The sequence below is a fragment of the Sciurus vulgaris genome (genome assembly GCF_902686455.1).
Source record: "Sciurus vulgaris genome assembly, chromosome: 1".
NCBI lineage: Eukaryota > Metazoa > Chordata > Mammalia > Rodentia > Sciuridae > Sciurus > Sciurus vulgaris.
In genome coordinates, this window is record NC_136461.1 from 97,567,335 (window position 1) to 97,585,076 (window position 17,742).

Here is a 17,742-nt window from a genome sequence, read left to right on the forward strand (position 1 = left end):
GTAGAATACCTGATTCCAATTATTTGTATCTCAAAGGAATTACTTGTATTCTTGATGACTACCATTCTGACTGGTGTGAGATGAAATCTCTGTGTAGTTTTGATGCAATTCCCTAATTGCTAATGATGTTGAACTTTTTTTTGTATATTTATTGACCATTTATGTTTCTTCTTTTAAGAATTCTGATTCATTTCCCCATTTATTAATTGGGTTATTTGATTTTTGGTATAGAGGTTTTTTTAGTTCTTTATGTATTCTATATATTAATCCTCTGTAGAAGAGTAGCTAGCAAAGATTTTCTTCCATCCTGTAGGTTCTCTCTTCTCATTCTTAATTATTTCCTTTGCTGTACAGAAGTTTTTTAATTTGATGCCATCCCATTGATTAACTCTTCTGCCACCTACTCTAAAAGAGTTGATTTAATGAGATCATTTTCTTATTCAAGAATTTATGTTTTAAGAAAACATAGTCATATGTGAAAGCAGTCAACATTTCCTCTAACATTGACAACATGACTCAAGTATTTTGTTATAGTAACAAGAAGCTGACTAAAGCAGAAAATAAGTACTGAGAAATAAGACTACTGTTGTAACTATATCAACTAATGTAGATGAGCCTTTTGAATTTATTTATGGGAAAAGTTTGGAAGAGCTTAAAGAAGCAGGCTAGAGAAAGACTAGAATGTTGTAAGTAGAGTCTAATGGGGGATTCTGGTGAGGGCTCAGAATGCTGAGAGAAATGTGGAAAATAAAGTAATACTGATGAGGTTTGCAATGGAAATGAAGACTCTGTTCGGAACTGGATTAAAGGCCACTGTTGTTAACTGTGAAAAATAATCTGGTTGCATGTTGCCCATGCCCTTGGACTTTGTGGGAGGTCAAGCTTAAAGGTGATGAACTAGTTCACCCGATGGCAAAAATGTTCAAAGAAAGCTTAGTGGACTGCTTTTAGCCAAATTTGCAGCGAGTTTTGGAATCAAAAGGGAGCAGAGTGGAAATATTTTTAAAATTTACAGATTGGCCAGAAAAAAGAGTACATAAAATAGTGTGGCTAAGGAGGCACATTGCTAAAGAGATTATTGCCATTAACAAATATAAATTTCATATAGTAAAACTTTATTTCCTGAGCTTAAAAAAAAAAAGAAGCCAGCTAGTCTGCCTATAATATAAGCTACTTGGGAGGCTGAGTAGGAGGATGGCAAGTTAGAGGCCAACCTGAGTAACTTAGTGAGACTCTGTCCAAAATAGAATTTAAAAGACTGGGGACATTTCTCAGTGGTAGAGCTCTTGTCTAGCATGTGCAAGGCCCTAGGTTCAGTCCCAGTACTGAAAGAGAAAAAGTAGGAGGAAAAGAAGGAAGAGAAATAGAAACACCTGACAGACCAATCATAAATAAGGAAACTGAATCATCAATCAAAAACCTCCCAACAAAGAACAGACAATGACCAGATGGGTTTTGGGATGATTTCTACCAAACATGTAAGGAATTAATGTCAATCTTTCTCAATTTTTTTTTTAAATAGAAGAGGAATACTCCCAAATTCACTTTATGAGGCAAGCATCACACTGATTCCAAAGCAGACAAGGATGCCAAAAGAGAGAAAACTACAGACCAATATACCAAATAAACATTTATGTAAAAATCCTCACTCAATAAAACACTAGAAAGCCAAATTCAACTGCTCATTGAAAGTATTACACATTATGATCAAGTGTTATTTATCCCTGGGATTCAAAGATGGTTTGACATACTCAAATCTATCACTGTGATATAACACATTAACAAAACAAAACTTAAAAGCCACATGATCTTAATAGACACAGATAAAGCATTCAACAAAGTGCAACATCTAATCACAATTAAAATGCTCAGTAAAATAGGTATAGAACTAACTTATCTTCATACAATAAAGGTCATATATTAAAAGCTCACAGCTAGTTTGAATGCTACTCCAAAACTCAGTTTAAATTGTAACTGTAACAGCATTAAAAAGTGTAACCTTTCTGAAGGGGTTAGGTTATGGGACATCTTCTCTTATCAATGAATTGATGTCATTATCACAGGATAGGGTTAGTGGTTGCTAGAGTCGGTAATAAGATGAGTCCAACCCCTCTTCCTTCCTCTTTCACATGTGCATGTTTGTTCTCTCACCTTTCAATATGTGATGATACAGCACAAAAGCCCTCACCAATTACTAGCCCCTTGACCTTGAACTTCAGTCTCCAGAACTATGAAAAATAAATATCTTTTCTTTATAAATTATTCAGTCTGTTCCATTTGTTATAGCATCAGAAAATGAACTAATACAAGCATTATAATCAATGGGGAAAAAAGTAAAAGCTTTCCCTCTAAGATACAGTGCAAGAATGCCACTCTTGCCACTTCTGGTCAACCTAGTACTAGAAGTCCTAATCAGAGCAATTAGACAAGAAAAATAAATAAAAGTTATCACTAAGGGAAAAAGCAACATTGTCTCCATTTCCAGATGACATGATTACATATGTAGAAAATCCTAAACACTCTACTCCTCCCTCCAAAAAAAATATTAGAAGTAGCAAACAAATTTAGGAAAGCTGCAGGATAGAAAAATTAACATATAAAAATCACTTATATTTCTATATACAAACAAAATTCATCTGGAAAGGAAATAAACAACCCCCATTCACAAGTGCAACATAAAAGAATGAATTATTTAGGAATAAACTTAACCAAGGAGATGAAATACTTGTACACTGAAAAGTCTGAAGCATTCACGAGGAAAATTAGAGATGACCAGATTAAATGGAAAGACATCCCCTGTTCATGAATTGGAAAACTAACATACCATGTTCATGGATTGGAAGAACTAAAATTATGTTCAAATGTCCACAGTAACCCAAACTATCTACAGATTCAATGCAATCCCTATCAAAATGTTAATATCATTCTTTCCACAGAAATGGAAAAAAAATCCCAAAATTCATAGGGAATAACAAAAGACCCTGAATATTATATCAAGCCTAAGCAAGAACAGAGCTGGAAGCATCACACTTCCTGATTTCAAAATATATTACAAAGTTACCAAAAACAAAATAGCATAGTACTAAAGACAGACATCTAGATCAATGGAACAGAATAGAGTCTAGATATAAACCCACACATCTACAGTGAACCAGTTGCAAGCGTTCCTAGAACACACAATGGAAGAGTGTCCCACCAATGAATTATACTGGAAATCTGGATATCCATATGTAAAAGAATGAAACAACTCTTATCTCACACTACATACAAAAATCAACTCAAACAAATTAAAGACTTAAGACCTGAAACTAAAACTACTATAGGAAAATCTTTTTTAAATGATATATCTTTATTAAAGTTGAATCAAAAGGAAATGTTTCATATAAAACATTGGGGAGAGCTTCTTGATAATGATCAGAGCAATGATTTTTCAGATATGGCCTCAAATTACAGGCAACAAAAACAAAAATAAGTAGAACTTCATCAAACTATAAAGCGTCTGCACAACAATAATCAACAAGAGTGGATTTTAAAAAGCTAACTACAGAGTAGGAAAAAATAATCACAAACCATGTATTTGATATTCAAAATATATAAGGAACCAATATAAATCAATGGCAAAAAGATACAAATAATAAGATTTTAAAATGAACAAATGCCTTGAATAGACATTTTTTCAAAGAAAACATACAAATGACCAACAGTTATATGAAAAGGTGCACACCATTCATCATCAGTAAGTGCAAACTCAAACCACAAGGGCCTATCTCCTCACAAACTGTTGGAAGGACTATTATCATAAAGTCCAAAGATGAGATTCCCACAAAAATTAAAAATATAACTACCTTTTATTTTACTTTTTTGTTGTTGTTGTTTTTAGATATACATGACTGAAGGGTGTTTTTGACATATTATACATATATGGAGGGCAACCCATTACAATTTTGATCCCATTCTTGTGATTGTGTGATGTGGAGTTACACTGGTCATATAATCATATATGAGCACAGCAAAGTTATGTCTGATTCATTCTACTCTTTCCTATTCCCATTCCCCACCCCTTCCCTTCCTTTACCTTTGTCAAATCCAATGTGCTTCTAAACCTCCCTTCCCTACCCTTCCCTATTATGGGTTAGCATCCACATATCGGAGAGAATATTCAGCCAATGATTTTTTGGGACTGGCTTATTTCACTTAGCATGACATTCCCTAGTTCCATCTATTTACAAGCAAATGCCATAATTTCATTCTTGTTTATAGTTGAGTAATATTCCACTATGTATATATGCCACATTTTCTTTATCCATTCATCTGTTGAAGGGCACCTAAGTTGGTTCCACAACTTGGCTATTGCGAATTGAGCTGCTATAAACACTGATGTGGCTACATCACTGTAGTATGCTGATTTTAAGTCCTTTGAGTATAAGCCAAGGAGTGAAATGGGTCAAATGATGGTTCCATTCCAAGTATAATTATCTTTTGATCCAGTCATTACACTTCTGGGTGATGAAATAAAATCAGTATCTCAAAAAGATATCTGTGTTTATCAGTTCTGTGTTTATTTCAGTATTATTCACAACAGCCACAACATGAAAAAAACCTAAACATCCATTGATAAATATATAAAGAAAACATGATATATGTATAACACAATTATAAGATACAAAGAAAATTATTCAGTCTTTTAAAAGAAGTAAATCCTGCCGTTTTCAACAATATGGATGAACCTGGTAGACATTATGCTAAATCAAATAAGTCAGATGCAAAAAGACAATTTATGTATATGTAATATTATATGTACGATCTAAAATAGTCAAACTTTTAGAGGTACAAAGTATAGAATGGTGGTTGCAAGGAACTGGGAAGAGGAGAAATGGGGGGATGTTGATCAAGGGACACAAAGTTTCAGTATTACAAGATGAATGAATTCTGGAGATCTCTTATGTAACAGTGAATATAATAATTACCAATATTGTACACTTGAAATTTGCTGAGGATAGATAGGTATATTAAATAGCACATGTACACATATTAAAACATCAAGTTGAATGCCATAAATAAACTATTTTAATTGTCAATTACACATCAATAAACCAGAGGGAGGCACAGAGATTGGCGCCATCACTGAGCAACCCCGCCTGACCCTGCACAGAGGGCGGTGCCATCACTGGTGGGCCGCAGTCTCGGAGGGAGCTGGCAGGTGAGTCAGGCCGGATATATCACAGAGGTAGCAGGCAGGCACCCAACCCGCCTGCTTGCAGAGTTACGCAGCGGACAGACAATTCACCCAACCACCAGGCCAAAGACAGACGCCACCACTGAGCAACCCCACCTGACCACCACGCCGAGGTCTGTCGCCATCAGGGAGCAAGGCGGCAGATGAGCCAGCCCGCCTGCATTGCAGAGCTAGCCAGGGGCTTCTTTATAGGCTGGTACAGGAATTTTGAATTATTCCTGAGGGCGTGGCCATCATCATTGGAAGGGCAGCTCCCTTCCTCAGACACCTACAGGAGACTAGAGGACCTTTGACAAGACCAAGGAGTCAAGAAGAGGAGGTATTGAAAGACTCAGGACCAACTCAGAGCCACCGGGTGAATCTCCCCCACTGGGCGGGCTCCTCAGATGGGGCAATAGTCCCGAAATGCAGGGAACTTCGTGGAGTAGAGTGGCCCAGTGAGACTCCCCTGCTGGAGCTGAGTACCCACCCAGTCAACCAGGAGCATTGCAGAGGAGGGCCACACAGTGAGAGGCTCCGACACAGAGTGAGGGTCCGAGGCCCAGGCGGTAGCTCCAGTCCCCAGGGAACATAGCAGAGGAGGTCCACTCAGAGGGAGTCCCCCTCTGAGGGACAGGCTCCCTAGCCCAGGCGGTAGATCAGGACCCCTGAGAACATTGCAGAGGAGGGCTTCCCAGTACAGGTGGTAGTTCTGGACCAAAGGGAACTTCTCGGAAGAGAGCTGCCCAGTGAAACTTCTCCACGGGGTAAGTCTTCCCCTCTGGGCGAGGTTTTCCCCACCAGGGCACTAGAACCAGAGACACAGACCCAGATCAGACATGCCCTGGTCTGCACTCTAGTCCCCTTTTGACTGACCATCAGTCAACAAGTGGAGGCGCCGGCGCCTCTGCCCACTGACAGGGAATATACCCCACCTGAAGGCCACCACCCCTAGAGGGGCAGCTTCCTAGTGGAGCACCGCATTATCAAGTTCCTCCAAGACTTCAGGCTACCAAAGGATAAGAGGTGAATTATTGGAAATCTACAGAGACAATATTAGTCAATAGAGGAAATCTGCAATGTCCCAGAGTTTCACTACTACAGGGGTAGATACCTGAGCAAGATGAGAAAACAAGGGAAAATGTCCCAAACAAACCTAGATGGTATAGCAATAAAACCCAATGACAGCATAGTAGAAGAAATGTTAGAAAGGGAGTTCAGAATGTACATAATTGAAACGATCAGGGAAGCAAACAAGGAGATGAAAGAGAAAATGCAGCATTGAATGATGAGATGAAAGAGCAAATGCAGGTTTTGAATGATCACACCAATCGGCAGTTAAAAGAGCAAATACAGGAAGCAAAAGATCATTTCAATAAAGAGTTAGAGATATTGAAAAAAAAATGAAACAGAAATCCTTGAAATGAAGGAAACAATAAACCAAATTAAAAACTCCACAGAAAGCATAACCAATAGGATAGAACACCTGGAAGACAGAACCTCAGACACTGAAGACAATATATTTAACCTTGAAAAAAGTTGACCAAACAGAGAATATACTAAGAAATCATGAACAGAATCTACAAGAATTATGGGATATCATGAAAAGGCCAAATTTAAGAATTACTGGGATTGAGGAAGGCTTAGAGAAACAAACCAAGGGAATGAATAATCTATTCAATGAAATATCAGAAAATTTCCCAAATCTGAAGAATGAAATGGAAAACCAAATACAAGAGGCTTATAGGACTCCAAATATACAAAATTACAACAGACCCACACTAAGGCACATTATTATGAAAATACCTAACATACAAAATAAAGACAGAATTTTAAAGGCCGCGAGAGAAAAATATCAAATTACATTCAGGGGGAAACCAATATGCATATCAGCAAATTTTTCAATCCACACCCTAAAAGCTAGAAGGGCCTGGAACAACATTTTTCAAGCCCTGAAAGAAAATGGATGCCCACCAAGAATTTTTGACCCAGCAAAACTTACCTTCAGATTTGACGACGAAAAAAAATCCTCCCATGATAAACAAAAGCTAAAAGAATTTACAAAAAGAAAGCCAGCATTACAGAACATTCTCAGCAAAATATTCCACGAGGAAGAGATGAAAAACAAAGAAGCAAATCAGCAATGGGAGAACTACCCTAAAGGAACAGCCAAATAAAGGAGAAATCAAGTCGTGTCAAAAAAAAAAAAAAAAAAAAAAAAAAGATATGATAGGGAATACAAAACATATCTCAATAATAACCCTGAATGTTAATGGCCTGAACTCATCAATCAAAAGACATAGACTGGCAGATTGGATTAAAAAGAAAGATCCAACAATATGCTGCCAGCAAGAGACTCATCTCATAGAAAGAGATACCCACAGACTAAAGGTGAAAGGATGGGGAAAAATTATACCATGGACATGGACACAGCAAAAAAGCTGGAGTATCCATCCTCATATCAGATAATGTGGACTTCAAGCCAAAGGTAGTCAGAAGGGATAAAGAAGGACATTTCATACTGCTTAAGGGAAGCATAAATCAGAAAGACATAACAATCATAAATATCTATGCCCCAAATACTGACTCATCCATATACTCAAACAAATCCTTCTCAATGCCAGAAATCAAATAAACCACAACACAATAATACTAGGTGATTTTAACACACCTCTCTCACCACTGGACAGATCCTCCAAACAAAAGTTGAACAAAGACACCGTAGATCTCAATAACACAATCAACAATTTAGACTTAACAGACATTTATAGAATATACCATCCAAAAAAGAGGGAATACACCTTCTTCTCAGCAGCACATGGATCCTTCTCTAAAATAGACCATATTTTATGCCACAAAGCTAATGTTATCAAGTACAAGAAGCTAGAGATACTACCTTGTATTCTATCAGATCATAATGGATTGAAATTAGAAATAAATGACAGAATAAAAAACAGAAACTTCTCCAACACCTGGAGATTAAATAATACACTATTATATGATGAATGGATAACAGAAGACATCAGGAGGGAAATAAAAAAATTCTTAGAAGTAAACGAGAACAAAGACACACCATATCAAAATCTCTGGGACACTATGAAAGCAATACTTAGAGGAAGATTTATTTCATGGGGCGCATTCAACAAAAGAAGTAGAAATCAACAAATAAACGACTTAACACTACAACTCAAAGCCCTAGAAAAAGAAGAGCAGACCAACACCAAAAGTAGTAGAAGACAGGAAATAGTTAAAATCAGAGCCAAAATCAATGAAATTGAAACACAAGAAACAATCGGAAAAATTAACAAGATAAATAGTTGGTTCTTTGAAAAAATAAACAAAATTGATAAACCCTTAGCCACACTAACAAAGAGAAAGAGGGAGAAAACTCAAATTACTAAAATTTGGAATGAACAAGGAAATATCACAACAGACACAATTAAAATACAAACCATAATTCGAAGCTATTTTGAAAATCTATACTCCAACAAAACAGAAAACCTTGAAGACATCAACAGGTTTCTAGAGACATATGAATTACCTAAACTGAACCAGGAGGACATACACAATTTAAATAGATCAATTTCAAGTAATGAAACAGAAGTCATCAAAAGCCTACCAACAAAGAAAAGTCCGGGACCAGATGGGTTCTCAGCCCAGTTCTACAAAACCTTTAAAGAAGAGCACATTCCAATACTTCTCAAAGTATTTCATGAAACAGAAGAGAAGGAAACCCTCCCAAACTCATTCTATGAAGCAAATCACCCTGATACCTAAACCAGACAGAGACACATCGAGAAAAGAAAATTTCAGACCAATATCCCTAATGAACATTGATGCAAAAATTCTCAAGAAAATCTTAGCAAATCTCATACAAAAATATATTAAAAAGATAGTGCACCATGAGCAAGTGGGTTTTATCCCAGGGATGCAAAGTTGGTTCAACATCCGGAAATCAATAAATTTTAATTCACCATATCAATACACTTAAAAGTCAAGAATCACATGATTATTGCGATAGATACAGAAAAAAAAACTTGATAAAATACAGCATCCCTTCATGCTCAAAACACTAGAAAAAATAAGGATAGTGGGAACATTCCTTAACATTTTAAAAGCCATCTATGCTCAGCCCAATCCCAATATCATTCTAAAAGGTGAAAAACTGAAAGCATTCCCCCTAAGAACTGGAACAAGGCAGGGATGCCCTCTTTCACCACTTCTATTCAACATTGTCCTCGAAACTCTAGCCAGAGTATTTGACAGACCAAGGAAATTAAAGGGTTTCGAATAGGAAAAGAAGAATTCAAACTATCCCTATTTGCTGATGACATGATTATATAGAGAGAGGAACCAGGAAATTCCACCAGAAAACTTTTAGAACTTATAAGTGAATTCAGTAAAGTAGCAGGATATAACATCAATGCTCATAAATCTAATGCATTTTTATACATAAGTGATCAATCTTCAGAAAGAGAAGTTAGAGAAACTACCCCATTCACAATAGCTTTGAAAAAAATAAAATACTTGGGAATCAATCTCACAAAAGAGGTGAAAGACCTCTACAATGAGAACTACAGAACACTAAAGAAAGAAATTAAAGGAAACCTTAGAAGATGGAAAGATCTCCCATGTTCTTGGATAGGAAGAATTAATATTGTCAAAATGGCCATACTACCTAAAGTGCTATACAGATTCGATGCAATTCCAATTAAAATCCCAATGATGTACTTTACAGAAATAGAGCAAGCAAGCATGAAATTCATCTGGAAGAATAAGAAACCTAGAATAGCTAAAGCAATCCTTAGCAGGAAGAGTGAAGCAGGGGGTATTGCAATACCAGACCTTCAACTATACTACAAAGCATAGTGAAAAAAAATGGCATGGTATTGGCACCAAAATAGACAGGTGGATCAATGGTACAAAAGGACACGGATACAAACCCAAATAAATACAATTTTCTCATACTAGACAAAGGTGCCAAAAATATGCAATGGAGAAAAGATAGCCTCCTCAACAAATGGTGCTGGGAAAACTGGAAAACCATATGCAAGAGAATGAAACTAAACCCATATCTCTCACCCTGCACAAAAATCAACTCAAAATGGATCAAGGACCTTGGAATCGGACAAGAGACCCTGCATCTTATAGAAGAAAACGTAGGTCCAAATCTTCAACATATCAGCCTAGGATCAGACTTCCTTAACAGGACTCCCATTGCACAAGAAATAAAAGCAAGAATCAATAACTGGGATAGATTCAAATTAAAAAGCTTTCTCTCAGCAAAGGAAACTATCAGCAATGCGAAGAGAGAATCTACAGAGTGGGAGAAAATCTTTGCCACGCATACTTCAGATAGAGCATTAATTTCTAGAATATATAAAGAACTGAAAAAACTCTACACCAAGAATACAAATAACTGAATCAACAAATGGGCTAAGGAAATGAACAGACACTTCACAGAAGAAGATGTGCAAGCAATCAACAGATATATGAAAAAATGTTCAACATCTTTAGTAATAAGAGAAATGCAAATCAAAACTACCCTAAGATTCCATCTCACCCCAATTAGAATGGTGATTATCAAGAATACAAGCAACAATAGGTGTTGGAGAGGATGTGGGGAAAAAGGTACACTCATACATTGCTGGTGGGGCTGCAAATTAGTGCAGCCACTCTGGAAAGCAGTGTGGAGATTTCTTAGAAAACTTAGAATGGAACCACCATTTGACCCAGCTATCCCACTCCTTGGCCTATACCCAAAGGACTTAAAATCAGCATACTACAGAGATACAGCCACAACAATGTTCATAGCAGCTCAATTCACAATAGCCAGATTGTGGAACCAACCTAGATGCCCTTCAATTGATGAATGGATAAAGAAACTGTGGTATATATATATACAATGGAATATTACTCAGCCATAAAGAATGATAAAATTATGTCATTTGCAGGCAAATGGATGAAACTGGAGAATATCATGCTAAGTGAGATAAGCCAATCTCAAAAAACCAAAGGACGAATGATCTCGCTGATAAGCAGATGATGACACATAATGGGGGTGGGAGGGGGGCAAGAATGGAGGAAGGAGGGACTGTATAGAGGGATAAGAGGAGTGGGAGGGGTTGTGGGAAGAAAAAAAATAACAGAATAAATCAAAAGCTATCACCCTAGGTAAATGTATGATTACAAAAATGGTATGCCTCTACTTCATGTACAGAGAAACAAAATGTATCCCATTTGTTTACAATAAAAATGAATTAATAAAATAAACAAGAGGGAGAAGACAAACAAAAAACGATATAAGAAATAACATCACTTGATGTCAAAGAATTAACTAGTATTTTTTTTTAAGTTAAAAATTTACAGTGGAGGGCTTGGGGCTGTGGTTCAGTGGCAGAGTACTTGTCTAGCATGTGTGAGGCACTGGGTTCAATTCTCAGCATTGAATATGAATGAATAAAATAAAGGTCTGTCAACAACTAAAAATATACATATAAAAAAAGTTGATGGGGGAAATTTTTATGATTCATTGTGACATTTCTAAAGTGATTTGTGTACAGAAAAGAATTAATATAGCATCCCAAAGAGTGGTGTCCTTTGAAAGTCTTGCTTGCAAGGTTTTCCCTTGGTGTCTATTTGGGAACTTGGATTTGGGGGAGGGTTCCCATCATTCTCTGACAAGAATGGCTCACTATGCATAAACTCTTTATGATACAATATGATTTATGCTAAATACCTACTTGTTTTGGTACATGCTAGGCAGAGAGACCAGCCCTAATAAAACCTTGGGCACAAAGACTCTAACAAGATTCCCTGGTAAACAACATTTGATATGCCTTGTCACAATTCATTGCTGAAGTTATTAAGCAATAACTCTGGAAAAGGACACCTGAAAGCCTACTTCTGGTTTTCTCTGAACTTCACCCCATCCACCTTTGCTCTTCACCAATACTACTTTGTATTCTTTCACTGTAATAAATCACAGCCACGAGGATGACTGTGTGCTGGAGCCCTGGGAGGCCTCTTACCCCATGAGGTGATGGACCCTGGAAAGCCTAGCAGGAACCATGATGGGGCCAAAGAGAGGAAGTGGGAAATCTCCTGCTGTCTCTAGTCAAGTCTTACACTGAACAGAGAAAGTGTATCCTTGGTTGCACTGCCAGAGTGGCAGACTAGAAAGGATTGTGAAATCAAAGTCCTAATTAATAATGAACAGCACATCACCTGGAGCACCCTCCGTGTCGTCCTACATCACCATGAGTAGTAAGAATGGCTATTGATGACTGAAGGTCTAGGCCATTTTTCCCCACCTGTCCCTGATCTCACAAATAACAACATTTATGTTCCTGGTAACAATAAGGAATATACAGATTTCCCTGCTTCTTTTGAACTTTTACAACATGCTAGTTTTGTATGCTAAATTGATACTTTCATTTGGATGAACCCTCCTTAAATTTCAACATCTAATTTTGACAGAAGTAAAGTCTAGAAGAGCAGAGCAACCATTTCTATCTTGTTTATTCATGTAGCCCCAGACTACAGCGTAAGACCTGGTTCATGGTAACCACAGAATAAATATTGGAATCCAGGAAATTGCCAAAATTCAAAATCTATTGTAAGCAAGATTTTCTACATCTTCATGCTTCTTGATATCACTTTATATTCAGGACTACTAACTTCAAGGGGATCCTTTGCAGCCAGCAATCTTATTTCCTCAGTCCATCTGCTTTCCAGCTCCCCTAGAAGACAGTTTCATACCTTATCCTCTTTCCTCAAACTTCCAACATGTTCTTGCTTCTACTTCACTGAAAAAAATTAAAGTACTAGGAAGAAAGTTTCAACAAACCTGTACCCACTGAGCAGAGCTGCTCCTGGGACTATGGATGAAGTGCCTAACCCAGGGCTAGTTCCCATCTCTACTCACCATCCAAGGACAAACCCCTAGCAAAATTCCTTTCTCTTTCCTGTTTAATCAATGGTTCCTCTCTACTGGATCAGTTCCCTAAGCATACACATCATATTGCTTCTTCCATTTTTAGAAAAGATACTTTTGTTTCTCTTCCCACTCTAACTACCACTCCATTTCCCTTCTCCTCTCACAGTAAAACTTCTTGAAAGAGTTATGATCTCTACCCTCTATTTTCCTAGTAGCCACTGTCACCACCTGAGATACCAAATATTTTGTTTATTGTCTCCAACAAATATTCCAATATATATTTCATAAAGACAGTGCATTTTCTTGTTTGGTTGATTTGGTTCATTTGCTTGCTTCTGTTATACTTGCTGTCACATCTCCATGACCTTGAAAAGGGTCTGGAACACATCAGTTCTCAAGAAACCAAGAAAATCAGTATTGCCGATGAAAGCAAAACTTGTTAAATGAAGTAAATCCTTTGCTTACCTGTTTAACAAGTTTTGCTTTCATTGGCAACACCAATGTTCTCAGTAAGAGGTAACTGTTTTAAAGATGTGTATTGCTGCTAAGTCCAGTGTCCTATTCATCTATCAGTTTGCTTTTCAACTCTTTGAATTGAGATAGGATATCATCTATCTTTCAAATTTTCTAAAATTTTGAGGTCCTTTGACCACGTGAACAAGATCCTACAAAAAAATGTTTTTTAAAAGAATTACTACAAGATTTATAGTTAAGATGAAAAACTTGAGTCACATTTAAAGCATTCTCGGACACTTATGTGACACAAATAACATATAATATTCAAAAATAAATATAGCTCATCTCAAATTATCTAAGCCCCTGAAGTAAAATTCTAAATCAGATTAAAAAATTTTTAATTCAATGTATATTTCTTATGTTAATCACTTGACTTAATTGAGATTAACCCTTTACTTAGTAATAAATGAACTGAAATATTCAACTCCATAAAACATTCAAATTATTTAAAGTAAAAACCAATTATGAAATGTTTTAAGTCATGTTGTGACATTAAAATTAGAAGAATTACAAATATCAGTTTGATGATATAATATAATCCATGAAACTTTTTGTAAATCTTAGCAATATGAAATCAAAAAGTCATCAAATGAAAATAAAATTAATGTTTACATTGACAACTATTTCTTATGTACATTCCAGTTTTCTCTTTCATGAAAGTCTAAATTGTTATATTACATTAAAATCTAATCTTCATTTAAAATTCCTTAGCCAATAACATTTACCTGTTCATAGGCCCCAATCTTGAGTGCTGTCTCTGGTGCAATTTTGAGAACATTAATACCATTTCCTCGCCAAAGAGAAAAAATTCCTCCTTCTTTTACTAGATGCTCAAACACACTCATCAACCTCATTCTCCTTGTCTTTAAACTATGAACCTAGAAATGAACAGAAAATCTATTCTTCAGCTTATTTTGCTGGCAATATGGCATTGGTATTGCTAATGACATAAGCATACATATATGTATAAATTCATAATTTTCAACCCCAATTTAATTTTCCTTCAGTGACACATAAAATTGATATATTAATAGTTTCTTATCTACAGACACATATTTTAATCATAGCAGTCCCCTCATATCCATTGTTTTGCATTCCATGGTTTCCATGGTCCAAATATAGTAAATGGAAAATAACAAAAATAAATAATTTATATGTTTTAAATTGCATATCATTCTATGTAGCATGATGAAATCATGCTGTCCAGCTCCACACTGTCCTCCAGGGTCATGAATCACCACTTGGTCCAGTATACCCACTCTGTATATACTACCCACACATTAATCACTTAGTTTTCACACCTACTATTCTGGTATTACCATGATACTTACGTTCAAGTAACTCTTATTTCACTTAATAATGTCCCCAAAGTGCAAGAGTAATGATGTTTGCAATTTGGATAGCTCAAAGAAATACTGTAAAATGCTTCCTAAGTGAAAGTCACATAACTTTCATTAGAGTATATTATTGTAATTGTTATACTTTATTACTATCAGTTGTTGTTAATCTCTTACTTTACCCAATTTTAAAATTAAACTTTATCCTGGGCATATTACATAGGATATATCATAGTATATAGTATATAGGTTTTGGAACTATCTGCAGTTTTAGGCAACCACTGAAGGTATTGGAATATTTCCTCCTCAGATAAAGGGGGACTACTATAATCTAAGACATCAAAGAAAAGAATAACTTATGGAAGAAGAAATAAGTTAGCATTATAAGATTATAAAAGTACATAAAAATATGCACTGAAAAATGAATGAAAATGTATTGAACTTTTCAGTAGTGTATATTTTGGGGTATCACAGTATTATGAATTGAATTATACCCCTCCAAATTCATATGTTCAGGTCCTAACTCCTATTCTCTCAAAATGTAACCTTATTAGGAGATCGTATCTTTACAGATATAATCAAGTTATAATGAGATCATCATAATAGGCTGTGATTTTTATAACTGGTATCCTTACAAAAAGGAGAAATTTGAATACATAGATATAACAGATCAGGAGAAGATGGCCATCTGCATGTCACAGAGCAACCCAGATCAGACTCTCCCTCATATCCCTCAGAAAGACCCAATCCTGATAACGCTTTGATTTTGGACTTTAAGCCTCCAGAATTATGAGACAATAGATTTCTGTTGTTTAAGCCTATTTGTGGTACTTTGTTAAGAATTTCTAGCAAAGGAACACATGAGAATTACAGATCATTTTAATGTCTGCCTTTATGATTTTCTGTATTTTCCTATTTTTCTAATATATTATTTTATAAGAAGAATGTTATTTTTAAGTGGAAGTTATAATAGTAGTAAAGCACTCTCTAAGAGAACAATAATGGGAAAGCAAGGTAAAACAGGCATTCTCCTGTTAGAAGAAATCTGAAAAATAATTTAGCTATATGTGTGTGTGCATGTACACACAATGCACACAGCCTTAAATATGTTGTTCATCATTAAACTTTCAAGAATTTTTCTGAACAAATAATCCTAAAATGAAAAGGGGTTCATGGACAATGATGTTCTATCCATCACAAAATTATGAATAACAGTTTTAAAAGAGGGTCCATCTACATGGCTAAGAATTTTTTTTTTTTTTTTTTTTTTTTTTTGCAGTGCTGGGGATTGAACCCAGGGCCTTATGCTTGCAAGGCAAGCACTCTACCAACTGAGCTATATCCCCAGCCCTTGTCTAAGAATTTTTTAAAAACGACAAAATAAGGTATGAAACCACTTGAAAATCCACTTGAAATAGTGCCTAGTCATTATAAACTATATTTGAAGAATATGAAGTAATGTGAACATGTTCATGTTACACTATTAATCACAAAAATAACTATAAATTATTTAAAAAATAATCACTATTCTGCAAAAAACATTAAGAAGACAAGAGGTAATGCACTAAGGCATTAATAATAACCATTTTGAAATGATGAGAAGATGGACAATTTCATTCTATTTTTCTATTTTCCAGATTTTTTGTAGGCATATATTTATTTTGTTTTGAAAACAATATATTTAAAGCTCAAAACAAGTAGCTAAATAAATTTAATGTAGCTTTGATGAAAAAATAATAGTACTATTTTATCATCTTTTTTCTCTACAAAAAATGACAGCCTTCATTTTTTGTGACTATGTGACAGGCATCATGCTAAACACTTCATAAAATCTAATTTATTTTTTCCCTCATTTCTGTGTGTGGGGAGTGAAGAGTGAGAGGGATCCAACCCAAGCCCTCAAGCATGCTAGGCCAAGCTCTCTACCACCAAGCCGCCCACCCCCTAGTCAAATCCAACCACCCCTTACATTAAAATAACTCTGGTATGATGAGTCTCATTTTATAACCCTAAGGGAGTGGTCAAATAACTTGCCCACAGATAAAAAGTATCCAAGTCTGAATTCAAACCCAGGGCTCTCTGACTGTGAATCCTTGCAAATACACTGTTTTAGACATGTGTCCTATATTTCAAAGTATTCCTTTGCAGATGCATGAAGTTCAATTAGTAAGAGGGCAAGTTTAATGAACCTATTTCAGTGCCCAATATGTTTACAAATGAAAGCCTAGAGAAACAATCAGAATAGTGTAAAAGGACAGACTTCTTCCTTCCCCCACTTCCTTATCTTCCCCTCTTCTTCCCGTCCTCTCTTCCTTTGCCTCTTATATTACTCTTTTCTCCCCATTTCTAACTCATTTTTCCTCTATCACCTTCCCTCCTTTTGTCCTATTTACTCTCCACTTTCATTTTCTTTTCTATGGCCCATCCTCCTCCTCCTCCTGTCTATCCAGCTTCCATATTTCCTTTTCTTTTTTCATTCTTTCCACACCCCCTCTATTTGGTACACAACTTCACTCTCCCTAATCCAACCCATTTTCTTCTGCTCAGAGAACTGATCATCACTACTTTGTCTCTATTCCACCCATATATAATTTTCTATTTCACAGAACAAAAACTTAGAAGTGATTATTATTTTAAATATCACCATACCACCACCACCACCATCATCATCATCATCATCACATCGATATATTGTGGATTATCTCTATCAGGTTCTGGAGGATAAGAAATGTGCT

General features: G+C 35.9%; 1 protein-coding gene across 3 annotated transcripts in view; it reads right to left on the reverse strand.

Moving 5' to 3' along the window:
- LOC306657240 (mitochondrial adenyl nucleotide antiporter SLC25A24-like) overlaps positions 1 to 17,742 on the reverse strand; it is a 60,449-nt gene that overhangs the window by 5,591 nt on the left and 37,116 nt on the right. For 2 of the 3 annotated variants that reach the window (XM_079133049.1, XM_079133047.1), the window contains one exon: positions 14,396 to 14,548. The exons of the other annotated variant lie outside the window; for it this stretch is intronic. In XM_079133049.1, the coding sequence (XP_078989175.1) occupies positions 14,396 to 14,548 (153 nt within the window). The remainder of the gene's footprint in view (positions 1 to 14,395; positions 14,549 to 17,742) is intronic. 3 annotated transcript variants of the gene reach the window in all.